The 16,733-nt window shown below is 41.0% G+C and overlaps 1 protein-coding gene across 1 annotated transcript; it reads right to left on the reverse strand.

The window, feature by feature from the left end:
* Positions 1 to 8,962: 8,962 nt before the first annotated feature.
* Positions 8,963 to 16,733, reverse strand: slc5a6a (solute carrier family 5 member 6a; the record flags this gene model as incomplete). Its single annotated transcript, XM_080047498.1, has 16 exons — positions 8,963 to 9,160; positions 9,472 to 9,593; positions 10,080 to 10,183; positions 10,349 to 10,530; positions 11,000 to 11,086; positions 11,278 to 11,345; positions 11,678 to 11,790; positions 12,592 to 12,680; positions 12,772 to 12,901; positions 13,446 to 13,586; positions 14,007 to 14,161; positions 14,535 to 14,602; positions 14,766 to 14,817; positions 15,210 to 15,275; positions 15,861 to 16,082; positions 16,608 to 16,733. 16 exons carry the CDS (start codon positions 16,731 to 16,733, stop codon positions 8,963 to 8,965), a joined length of 1,923 nt encoding a protein of 640 aa, XP_079903624.1.

Consider the following 16,733-nt stretch of genomic DNA (forward strand, 5'->3'; position numbering starts at 1 on the left):
TACACACATACAGGTTTTTAGAACTTGTACTTCCTAAAATGAGTGCAGGAAATTTTCTTTATTGTAATATGCATTGGCTAAAAGGAAATGTTACAAAGACAAAACAATGTTATGTTAAGCATTTTTCTTACCCCAAGGCATGTCTACAGAAGAATTGCTAATGGTGAATAATCTCAGATAGGCTATAATAGTCTTAAATCGTCCAGCAGTGTTTAACGGTTTGGCCCTGATTCACACAGCACAAGGGGGTTTGTCTTCACCCTTGTTGGAAAAGATTATCGGAGCGCTTAGACTGCAGGTTGTCAGGACGCGATTTAAAGACGAGGAAATGAAAAAGCTGCTTCGCTTGACTAATTACACCACAAATCACCACGCCGGGGAACAGTGTGTTACCCATTATCTTGATTTAAACGTTGTACAGTGTTGTGTTTTCCTTTAGTTTTTTTTCAGGAGTTATTTTTCATGCATGTGTGCTCTTAAAAATAAAATTAGAGCATTTGAGTCTAATGCTTTTTATTTCGATTTTTGTGGTATCACATTAAGTCAGAGTGAGTGTGTGTGTGTGTGTGTGTGTGTGTGTGTGTGTGTGTGTGTGTCTGTCTGTCTGTCTGTCTGTCTGTCTGTCTGTCTGTCTGTCTGTCTGTCTGTCTGTCTGTCTGTGTGTGGGGAGTAAAAGGATGGACGGACAGATGAGCAGTGAGGGAGGGATTGTTGTGGGAACACAGCTGCTCTCTGATCTGCCTTGTATCTCCTGCAGTAATGACCACTTAGTTCTGATTACAGCTCTGCCACAGAATGTAACAAGTTGCTTTGAGTAAAAGACAATCTACAATAACAGCTTGTGTGTGTGTGTGTGTGTGTGTGTGTGTGTGTGTGTGTGTGTGTGTGTGTGTGTGTGTGTGTGTGTGTGTGTGTGTGTGTGTGTGTGTGTGTGTGTGTGTGTGTGTGTGTGTGTGTGTGTTATTGCTTTAAATCTGACACAACGCGTTAAACCTTGGTGTGCAGTGTTAAGCTTCTCACCGTTTGGTCATGGAAGAACTATTTCAGGCACTTTCTCATGATCATCAAAAGTACTTTCTATTTTAGTTATATATATTCTCCTGACATAATCTACATGTTATTCTAATTGAGAAATGATCCAGAATCAGACGATATAATGAAATATGCCCATTTTTTTTTTACATCAGCAGGTAAGTGCCTGTTGCAGGTCTAAACAAATCAAATGCTCCTTCTGTAATCTTCCTTTTTGCAAACATTAGCGTCATGGTGTCCAGACCGGCTACTACTGGAGCTCTTCATTCATTGCAGTGAGACATTCATTTTTTCAACTATATTCTTATTATGTTATGTTTTGGAACCATTGTGAAACCTAAAATTGATATAGGATTGTTGGCTTACATGTACCAGACACTGATTTAGTTTTAATAATAAAAAAAACGGGGTTGGAGACTTCAAACCTTTTTACATTTCAATGATCATCTCTATAGTCCACACATTTCTCTAGAGAGTTAGTCAAGTAGGTTAGTACATCCAACCCAAAAATGGTTAAAACAAAAATCTAAATATATGCAGCATAAGTTTGACGAGATAACAACCTGGAGATAAAAGCTTTCCCAGTGTCCTCCCTTTTTTTCCACAGTATTTGTAGTTTTACTTTTTCCTCATAATTCACAAAGTATAATATATTTTGTTGCCTGTAGTTGCCGATATGAGAGCTCGGCACTCCAAAAAAAATCCCCCTTCCAATAAGTCACGTAGATATGTTTGCAGTGTGGACAAGGAGAAGCCAACGAGAGCAGCCGAACAAGATGGGCTCAGCTCCACAAGCAACAACAGCCCAGTGGTTCAAGGCTAGATCTATAAATCTGTCTAGGGCAAAAGGGAGGGGGGAGGAGAGAGGGTCTGCCCCCGATTTCCCGTGTGTAGTGATGACTAATTTGGACGTGCTGCTACTAAGGAAGAGGTTAGAGAAGGACAGACGAGGAGAATCCAGACGGTTCGATGAAGCAACTTGCAAACAGAGAGAGATTGAGGTCAAGTGAGAAGCAGGGTGACTAGACTCACAGACTCAAGATGATGTGACTGTGCAAATGGCCACATGGGAATGAGGACAGACTGTCAAAAAAATATATTCTTTTCACACCACTAGTGTGTGAGCCATGGCCTTAACGCTGTGAGGAATTGTGTGGTGTGTGTGTGTTATGTAATAGACATAACACACACACAATAATTTCATTTCGTAGTTTTGCACTTTTTCCAGCTCAATTTATCACTTTAAACTACTTTCAAACAGTGCATGAAGCTCAACTGAGTACTAAACTTTGTTCAGCACTTTTACTTGAACTGGTACTTTGGCTTCATTCATTGCTTTCACTGATTGAAATCTAAATGAACTTAAAACCCAACCACTGCCTTCCTTTAAAGGATGAAAAGGAGGAAACCACACAGAAGCAACACTCAAACCACCCTGAGCATTGTCCTCTTCTATTTACCTTGTGAATTGTATATAAATTGTATATTCTATATTGTTGTTGCTGCTTTTTTCTATTTTACTTGTATATTGCATATTTTTATATTTCTCTCTTTGCATTCAGTCTGTGGAAAACAAAGGAAGAATTTCATTGTTTGACTTCGAACCTTGAAAATGGCACAAAGGGAGAACTAGAAGCCACAAGTTATCCTGCTTATATACTGACCACAGGAGCAGAGCTGATTGAACACACCTGTGTGTGATTGACTCACTCAGCAAACCTGAGCTGACTCAATAGGTGGCAAATTAAAGGGGTACACACACACACACACGCACACAAAAACACACACAAACAAACAAAACACAGGACACCCTTCCATAAATACAAACACCTAGTCTTTGTTAAAACATCATGCACACATAGTAATGTCACAAACAATCTCAGTCCGCAACACCACTGTTTGTCATAGCCTGACCACTGTATCAACTATCAGCTAGCCAGGCTGTTGAGTTGGCCGCTGGGCTATAGTGTGTGTGTTAGCCTTTGAAACAGATATGTTAACAAAGGGGGCCCATTGTAGCTAGCAACAGAGCCTAGGCTGTGTATTAACACTGGATTTTTTTCCAGCGCACACACAGTACGGACACTAGGTAGGAGATCGTGAGGAGATATTCACTGATTTTGACAAATGGTGATCTTGGTAACAAGGGTTCTCCAGAATCGCAGACTCCACCTTTAACACAAATCAGAACCCGTAACGGTCATAGGTACATACAGGTGTGGAGATAACTCTACTAAGTGTGTGTGTGTGCTTTTACCCATGCTTCCATGTAAAGGCATCTATTTATGCCACCACATCAGCTTCCAGAAAGCATGTATCCAAAGTGTCTACCCCCTCATCCCAACATGTTTTGGGAGATCATCAACATATTTCCACTATCTCCCGCTCATTATGGCCGGTACATGTTGATCACTGGCTGGATTTATGGAGCCCTGAGGCCCCACTCCCCCCTCTGCTTTGGCCAGGGGCCTCGAGTGGAACTGGGTGGAAGTCCAGGGAAAAGCATGAGAGAGAAGAGGAGGATGACTGGAGAGAACACAATTAAAAAATGTTTTATGGTGGGCTGAGCACTTTACATACATTTTGTAATGTTCATATAACTTAGTCTTAGAATAAATACACTTGTTAAGTTAAAGTATATTTTTTATAATAAAGCCAACGTTATATGTGTCTCTTGTTGGAGGGACAAAACCCATTTATGAACAAAACATTTAGGATTAAGTGAATTAGCATTCACATATTATATCTTAGATAGATGCACCATTGAGTATATCTTTAATGAGTCAATTAAAGTCAAGAGGGGAGGCTGGAGAAGAGTAGAGAAAAGAGAAGTGGACAGAGGCCAATAAATATAGAGGGAATAGGAAGGAAGGAAAGAATAATACAGAAGGAGAAAGGGTTAGCACACAACAAAGGGACTAATTATGTTTATTTTAACCGATACTAAGGATCAAAGCTAATGTTAGAAATAAATCTCATTTGATCAGTGTGAGATAAGATTATACTTAACTGTAAGGCTTTTAAAGTGATGTTACTCTTGTTAGTTTAAGCTTGGCTAAACATTCTAATGGTCAATCTTTATTGCACTTTTATTCGGATGTCACAAAACAAACAAGTCTCTCTCACACAAACTTCCTAAAACTTTCTCTAGTCAACCAGGGCAAACCCGTTTTGGTTTTTCTATTGATCTTAAATGTAAATGAGCTGAATGACTGACTGTTCATTACATTGGTTAATATGTAATCATTTGAGGCAAGTACTGCAAAGAGTGGAGCCACTACTGAATCATTTTTAATTCAATAATGCCTATTTAAAAGAGAGAAGAGAGGCATATTTCCTTATATACAGTACATTCTAGGTAAAAATCCATAGTGCATGTTAACAACAACACTGTTCGCGCATCTACTGTACATGAAGTAGGCCTTCAGTGATTGTGCATGCATTTTGTATGCACAGTACGTCCAGGTTTTTTCTTAGCAGTGGAATCAACAATTTAAACATTTCTTGGGCGCTTCTTGGGATTTTTCTGTGCTCCTGCGCCAGTGTCAGGGGGGGCGACACCAGTTTGTAAACGCTGCCATACTAGGAAATATCGAGTTTTGTGGAGCTCATAAACTTAATCAACTTTGTGTCAACTCATTTGCCAATGGCTTGAATATAACAGACATTCATTAATATGAAAAAGTTACACACTCTAGCTTTGAATTCGAGTCAATTTTTGTCAGTGTGACCCAGCCGGGGTTACCATCTGGGGATATGAGGGAGGAAAGCAAAGACCTTCCTGTGGGATCCAACAGCCAATGGCTGACGAGGACCATCCTGGTTTCCCATAACAACTATCAGCGTTTACACATATCCCCACTCATGGGATGAAAACAAACTAATTATTTCATTTTAAAATCCTATGTTGGTACAATCAAGATGAAAAATGAGTAAAAAATTAAACTACGCCCCATTTTAAAATTGCCACAACAGTGACATACAGTAGATTTCAACAGCCCATTTACTTAAAAGACAGGGATATGAACATCTTTCCCACTAGGTGGCACTAAAGCAGATGATAGGGTCACTATCTTCAATGCATAAAACAGTAGGACATGTTAATGAATTTGTCATAATAATTTTTTAATATCATCGTCTCAGTTCAAGTACATCAAATGTGTAAGTCATACATCCAAACAACAGCGAAACATGTCAACAGATTTGAACGCCGTCGGTTGAGAGCTTTTCAATGAATTTTAAAGTTTTGTTTCATACTCTCTCTCCTCCGTCAGGACGTGGGTTTCGTTTATTCATTCACAAAGCCCCTAAACAGACGTTTGGGGCTGAGCTTATACTCATGGCAACATACCTTGGACTATATATGGAAAAAAGTACACAAGAAAATCACAAAATGAAGGCACAGCCAAAGCAGAGGAGTCGTCTCGACTTCAGTGCTTATGGGGTTGTTGTTGTTTTGGAATGCTAAAACAGGGAGAATTCTTGTGGATGGGAAAACATTTATAATAAATATTGTTCCAAACAATATTTATCTTTGCTGGAAATTACTAAGTGCCATGCGTTTCCCTTCACTCACTGTCTTCTCCACTGTAGTACTGTGCGGTCCAAAGTGATTAAGCTGATAAAAGGCCACTAATCCAGAGTATGGTTCACATAGGTCAAGTACCTACGGTTGACATAATAAAACATGGACGCTGTGCCTACGTTGCTCTACACTAACTGATGGCTGCAGTCAGATTGTGTCAATAGCAGATAACTACTGAGTACTGACTCATTGTGCTTTATTAGGTGAGTTAGTGTTGGTTAGTATCACAGTGCTCCTCCCAGTATGTTCATTAAGCCCCCCCATTAACAGCAATAGCATGTTAGCACTTGAATTATGTTCCCTCACATTATAAAAGGGGGGTTTATCAAGAGGTAACATATCAGGCACACACTTCAAGTAATTTCAGGTATGAAAGGAGAAGGATCAAAAACTACGCAATCATAAATAAAGTACACACATTAGTCTCACGTGATTGAAAAAGTACATCAAAAAACTCTACGAACCATTAAAAAATGCTCTGAAAAATTGTGACTGCGGAGGCAAAGATTTGGGATGTAGAACTAAATAGAATTAGTTTTGTCATTCCCAAATCTGCCCCGACGTGCACAGAAGAGAAACATTTCATGGTTTCTTTTGCATATAGAATCTCCCATTTCAGCTTGTGAAATGCGAGCAGGCTTTACGTGAAAATTACAAAAATATACAAATATGATCTAAAAACATGTCTTCTGTTGGTAAAAAAACAAAAGACAACAAAAATAAGAAAGAAATTCATATTCTATATGCTTTGGATAAATCGAGGTATTTCTTCGAGTATCAGGATGATGGTATACAAACATGTTGGTTCTGTTATGGACTCACTGGGTGCTTAGTTACGTGGGGTTTTTAAAGGGCTCAGCATTCCATGGAACTGGGGGATCTAGTGGTCTCGAGAGTCCCTAATCCTAAAGTAAATGAGACTGGCTAAGCAGCTTCGTTACTGCTGCTAAACTGGGTCACCTTGATTGATACGCCATGGACTTAAAAACTACTTTCAACTGGAAAATGTAAGGCATCTTGAGACCTGGATGTCTTAGCTTAGAGCTAAACTTATTGATGCGGACTCTCCATAAACTCTTAGGAAACAGGGTTGTGTCATGACTGGGTTTGGCCATTACAACCTGAACAAACACAGTAAGTCACGTGACAAAAAATGGCCATAGAAACCATCGTCATGAGCACAGACGGCAGCTACTCAAAACATTGTACACACACACACACACACACACACACACACACACACACACACACACACACACACACACCACCTTTCTTCAATACACGATGACAATGGATGACTTGAAATGCTGAAAAAATGCTCATGGTCAAGAATTCTGTGATTTTCCAAAAATCGGGACAATGATGACACTCAAACTACACACTGTTACGCAAATCAATTACGTACTGGAACTGACAACAACCTGAATTTAAAAAAAGAAAGAAGAAAAAAAATGACACAGGGCACATACAAAGATGTTAAAATACAAACAATTACCACAGATGACCGAATCATCTTTACCTTCAAATGTGTATCAACAAACTTTAAGGAGGTCTCAAAGGTCCACAATGGCATCTCAGAGCAGTGATGTGTTTCATTTAGTGTAGTCTTATTAGATAGGAGCAGAGGTAAACCCATGGAGAAATGTGGGCTCTATGTTGGCGCTATGGAGCCGACTGAGCCACTTGTACTGTAAGGCTAATACAGCAGACAACTCAGGTAGGGCTTTCACACTGGCACGGAACCTACCCAGAACCTACTTTTGAACAGGCCGGCATGTTCACATGACCTAATATAAATTGGTTCTGAACCCGAAAAGTTGGTTCTCAGCTGGAACCAAAAAAAAAAACAGTTTGGGTTTTCTGTGATGTCATCAAGGGGGCGTGTCTAAACTGTGAAGACGAGGAGAAGAAGGAGGAGGAAGCAATGGAAGGCAGCGACAATGTCCAGGCTGCAGACAAGAAGAACCTGCAGTGTTCTGGGGGAAACTAAATGCTTGGTGGAGATTTGGGGCACGAACCGACTTCTAGGAGAAGTTAGAGAGCAGCACACAAAGATCATGACATGGTGGTTAAACTTTGGTTCAGATTAAACTGGTATATGAACGCAGGCATGGTTCACAAGAAACCACAAGTGTTCTCAGTCTCCAGAATGGAACCAGAGCTGTGTCAGTGTGTGAAAGCCCTATTGCTGCAGACACATCCCACGTTAACAACAGCTCATCCAAACAGCAACTCAACTTCAGTGAGGCACTTTAGAACTTCATGGGGATGTTATATGATCGTAAATATCCTGAACATTTACCAGTGCTCGGGATACGTTCGCTATGACTGAACAAAACAGTGCTTAAAGATTTAATGTAGAAAAAAATACACTGTGTATTTTCCCAATATAACCACTAGAGCGTGCAAAGGGGGAGACAGCATCTCGGCTGCTAACTACTCATACACTGCTGGTAGGAACATGGTGATGTGGGGGATTTACTGGGCTCCATTTAATTTAACTAAAACCGTGAAACATCATCTTTGCTCTCATTTTAACACAGATCGGCCTTTGTGGACTCATTTAGACATCTGTAGTAGCAGCTAAAAGGCGACAATTAGTATTAAACCCAAAGGCCATGTGAAGACACTATAATACACAGTGGAACATACCTGTCCATGCCTTCAATTGAAGTTCACTCTTGCTTTTTCTTTTCTATTCTTTTTATATTATATTCTATTTTACATACTCTGGGATTTTTTTTTAAGTTTACAAAAATAACTAAATGTTTTACATCTCGTATCTATTAACTACCTGATGCAGTCACAGTGGCACAGCTCATTGTGCATTTGAGCTTCACCCACTTAATATAATCTCAAACTCCACACATCTGGACAGATCCGTAGCCTGTGTTTGCAGGTTTCAGCTAACGGAGATAGACTGACTAACTTCTTCTTTGATTGATGCGATTTGGGCTTCAAATGCACAGTTCCAGCCTGGCAAATTTTTATATATATTTTTTTGTTTAGTTTTTTTAGACAAAATTGCGAGAAGGTAGCAATAAAACAGTCTTTCCTCACACCAACACTGACGTCCATTGGCCTTTTTTCTATAATCAGAATCAACTGATTACGTCATTGGAAAAAACACCAACTGCCAAAACCTGGAGCTGTAGACCAATAGGACATTCAACTAAGTGAGGGACTTCACTGTCCATGAACCGTCCTTTGCTGCACTTTTCACCAAGGAGCTGGATAGTAGCCTGGCGGGAACAGTGTTTGTGTGTTTGTGTGTGTGTGTGTGTGTGTGTGTGTGTGCGCGCGCATGTGAGTCTTGTGCATGCTAAAAGGAACCAGAAAATACTATCAGAAGGCCGTCTCCTGGACCGTGTGAGGCGTCAGCTGGCACGAGGGCTGAGAGCTCCTGGTGTCCGTGTCTTCGTCCTCCGTCTGTCTGTCGCTCTCGGCCTCCTTGTCCTCTGTGACCGTGTCCTCTTTGCAGAAGGCCGCTCCGTTGCTGCCTTTCTGGGCCATCTGATACGGCTTTGTGTCGATTTCTTTGGGCTGGATCAACAAAAGGAAGATATCGTTAGCCTCATAGCATAATTGCCTAGATCATATTTACTCTACTCTAGTTATCTACTCTATTCTACATCTACTGTACATCTACTTTTCGTTAGACAAATGGCATAATTGCGTAAGTCATATTTTAAGGGTTATAGACTATGGTAAAGTTGATGTAGAGTAGAGTAAATATGGTTTAGGCAATTATGCTATGAGGCTAACGATATTGATATTGATATTGAAAGTTTCAGGTTGTGCTAAACAAACAGAGGAAGAGACAACAGGCGTGCAGTGTGTTAGTGAGCGGTTACCTTCATAGGCAGAGGAGTGATGCAGCAAAGCTTCTCTTTGTAGCGATCGGGCAGGAACCACAGCAACGTGCCCAGGACAGGAAAGACTGTGCCTGGGGTCAGGTCCTTCTCCTTCATAGGTCCTAGTGTGTTAGACATGACATCAACAAGACAGAGATTTACTTTTGATCAGTTTTGCTTTGAAGCGAGTTGGAGAGCTACAGGGTAATATAACAGGACAAAGTGAAATGACCAGAATGCACAAATTGTGATTTCATTCACTAGTGGAATATTACATGATGACCATATACAGCATAGCAAAAAGTGATGTCCAACAATACAAAAGCTGCTCATCTGAGTAGCTATTCACTGTTTATTTGGAACACTATAGTGAGCTACCTTACTGTTAGCTTGGGAAGCTAACAGCCAGCCTGCTGATAGCAAGTTCTCACCAATATTCAAGCTTAAATGTATCAAAGAATAATGAGGTATTCAAACAGGTTGGCCCCTTCACTTGATTGACAGCTGCTCACAAGCAGGGCTCTAGACTGTTTCACTAGTAGCACTGGTGCAACCTACTTTCTCAGATGGTCGCACCATCACATGATTTGGTGATAAATGATGTGTACCTGTTAGAAAGCTGACTATGAGTCCCACCACCACCACAGTGGTTGAGTTGTGAGCACTGTACCACATGTAGGACAGCGAGTAGAGCGCCTCCACACCTGTCGCCCTGAACAACAGAGGGAAGAGAAAATCAATGTTAGTCCTATCTATTATTTTTGATAATCCATTTATAATCACGTGACTGAACAGTCTATCTGTACTGTATGGGGATAATAATGCAGCACAGAATATACTGTATGTATGATGTTAGATGTTGGGGTTCCCTAGTTACCTGGGTTTGGCTATGGCGGTGACCAGTGTTGTCATGGCAGTGGTTGTCATGTTGTCAAACAGAGGCATAGCGGTGGTGTTGAGCCCCAGCTCTGGGACAGGACCAGCCATACGCATCACAAAGCTGCCGATGCCGATCCAGAAGGCCATGGCGAGGCCGGCTATCAACCCAACCACCGCACCCTGTGGGGGATACAGGGGGGAGCACATGGGTTAGTTAGGTATTCTATAGTAACTCTTCTTCGTCTTCCAAAAGGTGCATTTGCCCAGGACGTCCACTATATATAAAAACGTGTGAGGCCGTTAAGTTTGTCCGTTCTCTGTTACTGTAGAAACAACTTTTATTTTCAAACGATTATACACTGATTAAGACATTCTAAAGATTAACATATTCCATTTCTACCAAGTCTAATGAAACAATGCCAATACCTTCTACACACTGCACCTTTAAACCAAATGTGTAGTCATGTGTGATCTGATGTGTCAAATGTCAAAGACTATTTATAATTGTTTATTATAGCAGACAATGTTGTTTTGTTAGCACGCAAATCTACTTTATTGCCATGTATCTATTGGCTCAGTGACACAGTGGCACAATGAGTATATCAATTAAAAATAGAAACAATAAAATCTCAAATGAAACATGACTCACAGTAGGGTTTGCCCAGGGAAAGAACATTCCCAGACAGAAGAGGCCGAGCAGAGGACCGCCCACCATCCCAAAGATGCTGAAGGCTGCCTGAGAACACAAAGCATACGGTTCCTTCAATGGCCGACAATGTTTGTGCTACTTAACTGTACTGTACGGCTGCATAATAATAGCAAAAACACTGTTAATTTCCTTAAAAAAAAAATTGTATAATGAAATCACCTTTCCAGTCAAACAGCTATTATGGTAGTGAAACTCAGACCATGTGAATAGTTAGTTACCTGCAGCACAGATCCCATCAGAGAGGCGAGGTAGGCCATAGCCAGACACACCAGGCCATAGGCCAAAGCTGTCGACCAATAAGACAACAAAGACATGTTTAGTCGCGACACCTGCTACATCTGCCCACTTACTGTTGCCAAAAAGTCATACAGGTAGGTTCAAGTGTCTTCTAAAATGAAGTAGCATTGAAAAGCATTGGGGTAATATTACTTGTTTATAATAACCGTAATCTTTGCTAAAAATGTTCACTGACAAATAACAATAAGAAAATGAAGACAATTCTAATAGACGCTGCTGATTTTATGTTCAACAATATCAAGTTTGTAAGGGAATACTGTATAAGCATGAGCATACATTGCCTAAGAAAGTAAAAACACAAAATGAAAGCAGTGATCCTACCGAGCCCCTTGGACAGCAGCGTGGCTCGAGCTTCGGTCATGTTTGGAAAATAAGGTTTAATCAGGTCCTCCATGGTGACTGTTGCCAGGGAGTTAAAGGCTGATGAGATGGTGCTGGAGGAAGACAGACAAAGGCATCAATGAACAAGTGGGATTTTACACATTACATGGCTGAGTGTCCGGCTACAAAAACCAACACTTTATTCCTATACAATATGGACTGTAAATAATAAAGTATATTTTCATAAAGTAAATTAACGAAAGCTGAGAGAACACATTCTGCAGGAAGATATTATATCTCAAAACCTAAAAGTTATCAAAAGGAAGAATGCATTAGATATGGTTTGAGTTTTATGCTAATGATTTTTTGTGAGTAGAAATAATTAGCACATTAATAACATAAAATAACTCTTGTTTAACCCAGACTACAATTTCCCTCACTTTTGTCACACAGTCACACACACAGTCACACACACACACACACACACACACACACACACACACACACACACACACACACACACACACACACACACACACACACACACACACACACACACACACACACACACACACACACACACACACACACACACACACACACACACACACACACACACACACCTGAAAACCTTAAACCCCCTTTTAGTGGTGAGTGCACTGGGCCGGACAACTCTTTGATGCTTCGATGCTCACATTATCTAGTCTGTCAACCTGGCTTGTTATTGCCAAAACATATTGTTTTATGACTGCATGTGATAAAGCATAAGATTATAAATGACTCATATCAACTAGACAACATGCATCGGAAAACCAGGTAAAAGTTCAACCACTATAAAATAAGTTGTGAATCTGCTTCATTGTTTTACAGTCTAGCGCTAACTGTTTCCAGGTCAGTTTTCTTGGGTCATTTACCTGAGGGCTCCACTGAAGAGACAGGCCACAAACAGTCCCGCGAGCCCGGGCAGATCCTTGAACACATCCATCACAAAGTACAGCACCATCTGCACATAGGGGCTCAATATTAGGACGCACAAGAACAACTAAAACACTGTATACTAATAACTACAATGACGGTGAATCAGTTATATTGACCTGGTCGTTGGTTTTGACGTAGCCCTTGTCCAGAGGGCTGTTCTCCCCATAGCGAGCGAACATGACCAGGCCCATCAGACAACCCAGACACAGGACAATCTGCTGGCATGGGAACACTACATAGCACGACCTGGAGGGCAGGAGAGGTGAGGACAAGTCACAACAACACTGTCAACAATGGACAATTACATTGGTAAGTAAGAAGTAATGCTCAAAATGACAACACTATAACTATTGTAGAATACTTAAAGGAAGACAATAGTTACAAATGAAAGCCGATTGCATCTGCATTTTAAACAGGGTTTCTCACTAGAGGTGGAGTAAGTGATTTTTGGAGAATGATTGTTGCCAAAGTCACTCTTTGTCTAAATCAGTGAATATCTCCTCATGATCCACTACCTGTCTGTACTGTGTGTGCACTGAAAAGAAATCTGGTATGTAAACAAAGGGAATGTAAAAAAAAAAAAGGAGGGGGGGAGGGGGCACCATAGCTAGCAATACAGTATGGACACAGGTAGCGGAAAAGTGATTTTGACAACTTTTTGCCTTCTCCAGAACCGCTGACTCCACCTTTAATATGGGTAAATACTCAGAACTGGGACTCTTGCATTGTGTTATTTCTTAAAGCAGTAATGGTAAGGCCAAGCCCACTGTGAGGCATGGCTGGTACTCACATGATGGCCTCTTTCTCAGAGCGCGCGCTGAGGTACCTCTGCACCTGGGCCTGGTTGACCCCGTACAGAGCCAGCATGAGGAAGACTCCGCCCACTCCCAGCGTCCAGAAGGTGTGACGCTCCGTAGGGTCGGGGTTCAGGCTGCACAGGGAATACAAGGACAACGTGTGAATGTTGATTCCAAAAAGTAAAGTGTGTTTCTTAGCAAGATGTTCTGTCAGTTGTCTACAAGTTAACGAGCAACACTTGCTGTCAAAATCACTTTGTCAAAATCAGTGAATATCTCCTCATGATCCGCGACCTGTTCATACTGTGTGTGCAAAGAAAAGACAATCTGGTGTTAATACACAGCCTAGGCTCTGTTAACAGGTATGTAAACAAAAAGGGGAATACATGCCGTTTACAGGGCCTAGGCTGTGTATATTAACACCAGATTTTTGTTCAAGCGCACACACTGTCAGGACAGGCAGGGGATCAGTGGAGTGTCTAACAACAAGCGTTCTCCAGAATCACTGACTACACCTTTAACTCTATTAAACCTTAAATATGTGGACTACTCACTCTAGTCCTGCTATGCGGCTGCCATTGACTGCCTTCCTCCACACCTCCGTCATGCCCCCTGCCTGACTGGCCCCCACCACGATGACAGCCAGCTGGCCCGCAAACATCACCACCGTCTGGAACACATCGGTCCAGATCACGGCCTTCAGACCGCCCTGCAACACAGGTGTACATGGATCAGAGCTTTGACACACTGTATGATAAATGGAAAGACTTTCTATGTTTCTTAAGTAACCTGAGTTCATAAGAGAAAGTGATTAAAATGTTTTAAAGGGGAGGGATGTTCTGGATTGTTATAATCAGTGGGTAACAGGAGAAACTTCCTGAGTACTGGACAGTTACTCCATATCTTAACCATTGTTTTGTTTTTGTTTATGAAAAAATTTAATTAAATAGAAATAGAAAAAAATAGATTAGATAGAAAAAATCTTAGATGTTTATTTAAGATGTTTTATTTATTTTTATCAAAAATAGTACTCAACACATATTTTTACACAGTTGTAATTCAGAGAAGTGAAAGACCCTCACCAGAGCAGTATAGACGGTGCACACTAGTCCCATGGCCAGCACCGCCCCCCATAGGTCAAAGCCAGTCACTGCAAGGGAACAGAGTGAGACCGTAACCAAACACTTCATAACAGGTTACTTACTACATTTTTTAGTTGAACATTTACACAAACATATTCTGTTGGTTTAATATCATGTGACGGACCCTGCTGTAAATGATGACAAAAAAATAAATAAAAATGCAACTCTCACCTGCATTGAGTGCCAAGGCTGGAGCATAGAGAACAACCCCCATATAAATGACCTGTAGTACAAAAACAGAGCTCAGAGGTCGTGTTTTGGGGCTAGTTCAATCGCACGCACGCACAGTTGGTGTTAACTTCTAAAGGATAAATGCAACAACCATAATATACATTTTACAAGGGTCAACTGGACATTTTCAGGGACAAAGTTGCAGTCAAGCTGTTATAAAATTGTCCAATGAATGAATTCTCAACGGCTGTATTTTCAAAAATGGTCAACTCCTGCTTCAAATGTAATAATTATAATCCTTTTAGGATTGGTCAATGTCTTAACTAAGAAGTGGTTTAAGTAGGTGAGAGGTGGCCATTTTATCACAGTAAATGTGTCAAAAGTGTTGGCATGAGAAAGTGCAGCAGCTAATCTACAATGAAAATATGACACATATAAAGATACCATCTGAAAGATGAAGGTCACGGTCCCCAACACACGGACCGTCTTGTTAAAGCGCAGCTCCAGATACTGTCCAGGGGAGAAAATGTCAAAAAAAAAAAAAAAAAAAAATCTGATTAAAATATCATCTCAGAGTCATTCTGTGACATATGTTCAAGGCTGTGGACTGTCAGTTTAGTACATGATTCAAAGCCAATTCACTCTTTGTTCCAAGGACATTACGGCAGCACTGTACTCTGGCAACTGACTGATTGTTATGGTTAATGATAGACACAGTCTGGCTGCAGATAAAGACCCTTTTAAAAAAAAGATGTTTAGTCTCGAGACAAGGACGAGGTTTCTGTTGAACTTTAACACACCAGCGATAAGCAGATAAGAGATAAGAATGTGGGGCTCTGAGATCATACTGGAGAAAGACAAAGTGAGGGAACAGTGTTGACGGAGGGTAGAAACAGAAAAAACATAGACAGAGGAAGAAGGACATTACAATTAGGAAGTGTTAGAAGGCAATACATGAACAGGTCATGAATCCACTATGGTTGTACAGTCATGTCAAAGTGTGTGTGTTCATTCTATACTTGTGTGTGTAGGTGTGTGTGTGTAGGTGTAGGTGTGTGTGTGTGTGTGTGTGTGTGTGTGTGTGTGTGTGTGTACCTCGTAGGCACTGGACAGCCGTAATCTATAGAAGACTGGTATGAAGACATGAGCTGGGATGAGCAGACCCAGGAAGTAGGAGCAGCCCAGGAACCAGTACTGAGTCCCAAAGGTGTATATCTCAGACGGCGCGCCCAAGATGGCCACCGCCGACTGGAAGGTGGCCAGCAGGGACAGAGACACAGGCAGGCAGCTCATGGAGCGGTCCGCCATCAGGAACTCCTAGGAACCAACAAAATACTGCTGTCAGGCATTTTAAAAAACACTAAAAACTCAACTTTGTGAGCCTTAAAAAAATAGGTGCACTATGTAACTTTGGATGTGTAAGGGAAGTAAAAATTGTATATGATTTATTCTTATGAGTTAAACAAACTTTACACAGGAAAATGACTTCCATGGAACAGTGTTTGAAGTAAGAGAGCTTCCTGAAAATGTACTGTTTCACTGTTGTTGTTGTTTACAGCAGCAGGGCCCACAGTTTGGTTTACAAACATTTTCTGGTCTTGTCTTTGGTTCCAGGTTCCTCAAAATAATTTTGTTTTGATTCATTATAGAATTATTCAATGCTAAGAATGTCAAGTCAGAGTAAATGTTTTGTACACTAACTGCAGGCTCTGAAATGTAACTAAACCCCCTCCTCTGAAACTGTAAAGTGCACCTTTAAAAGCAAAATGGTATCGAAAGCAAGGGGAGTATTGTCTGCAAGGAAATTGGAACAAATCTTTGGTCTAAACACTAACAGTGTACCTGTGTTGTGCGCTGGCGCCCACCAGAGAAGGCATAGAACAGGCCGATGCCAGTGGAGGCCACCAACAGCAAGGCAAAGATGACGTAGTCCACCGTGGTGAAGTGCATTAGGACCACGTCCCCCAT

This window comes from Ammodytes marinus (assembly GCF_949987685.1).
Source record: "Ammodytes marinus genome assembly, chromosome: 19".
Taxonomy (NCBI): Eukaryota; Metazoa; Chordata; class Actinopteri; order Uranoscopiformes; family Ammodytidae; genus Ammodytes; species Ammodytes marinus.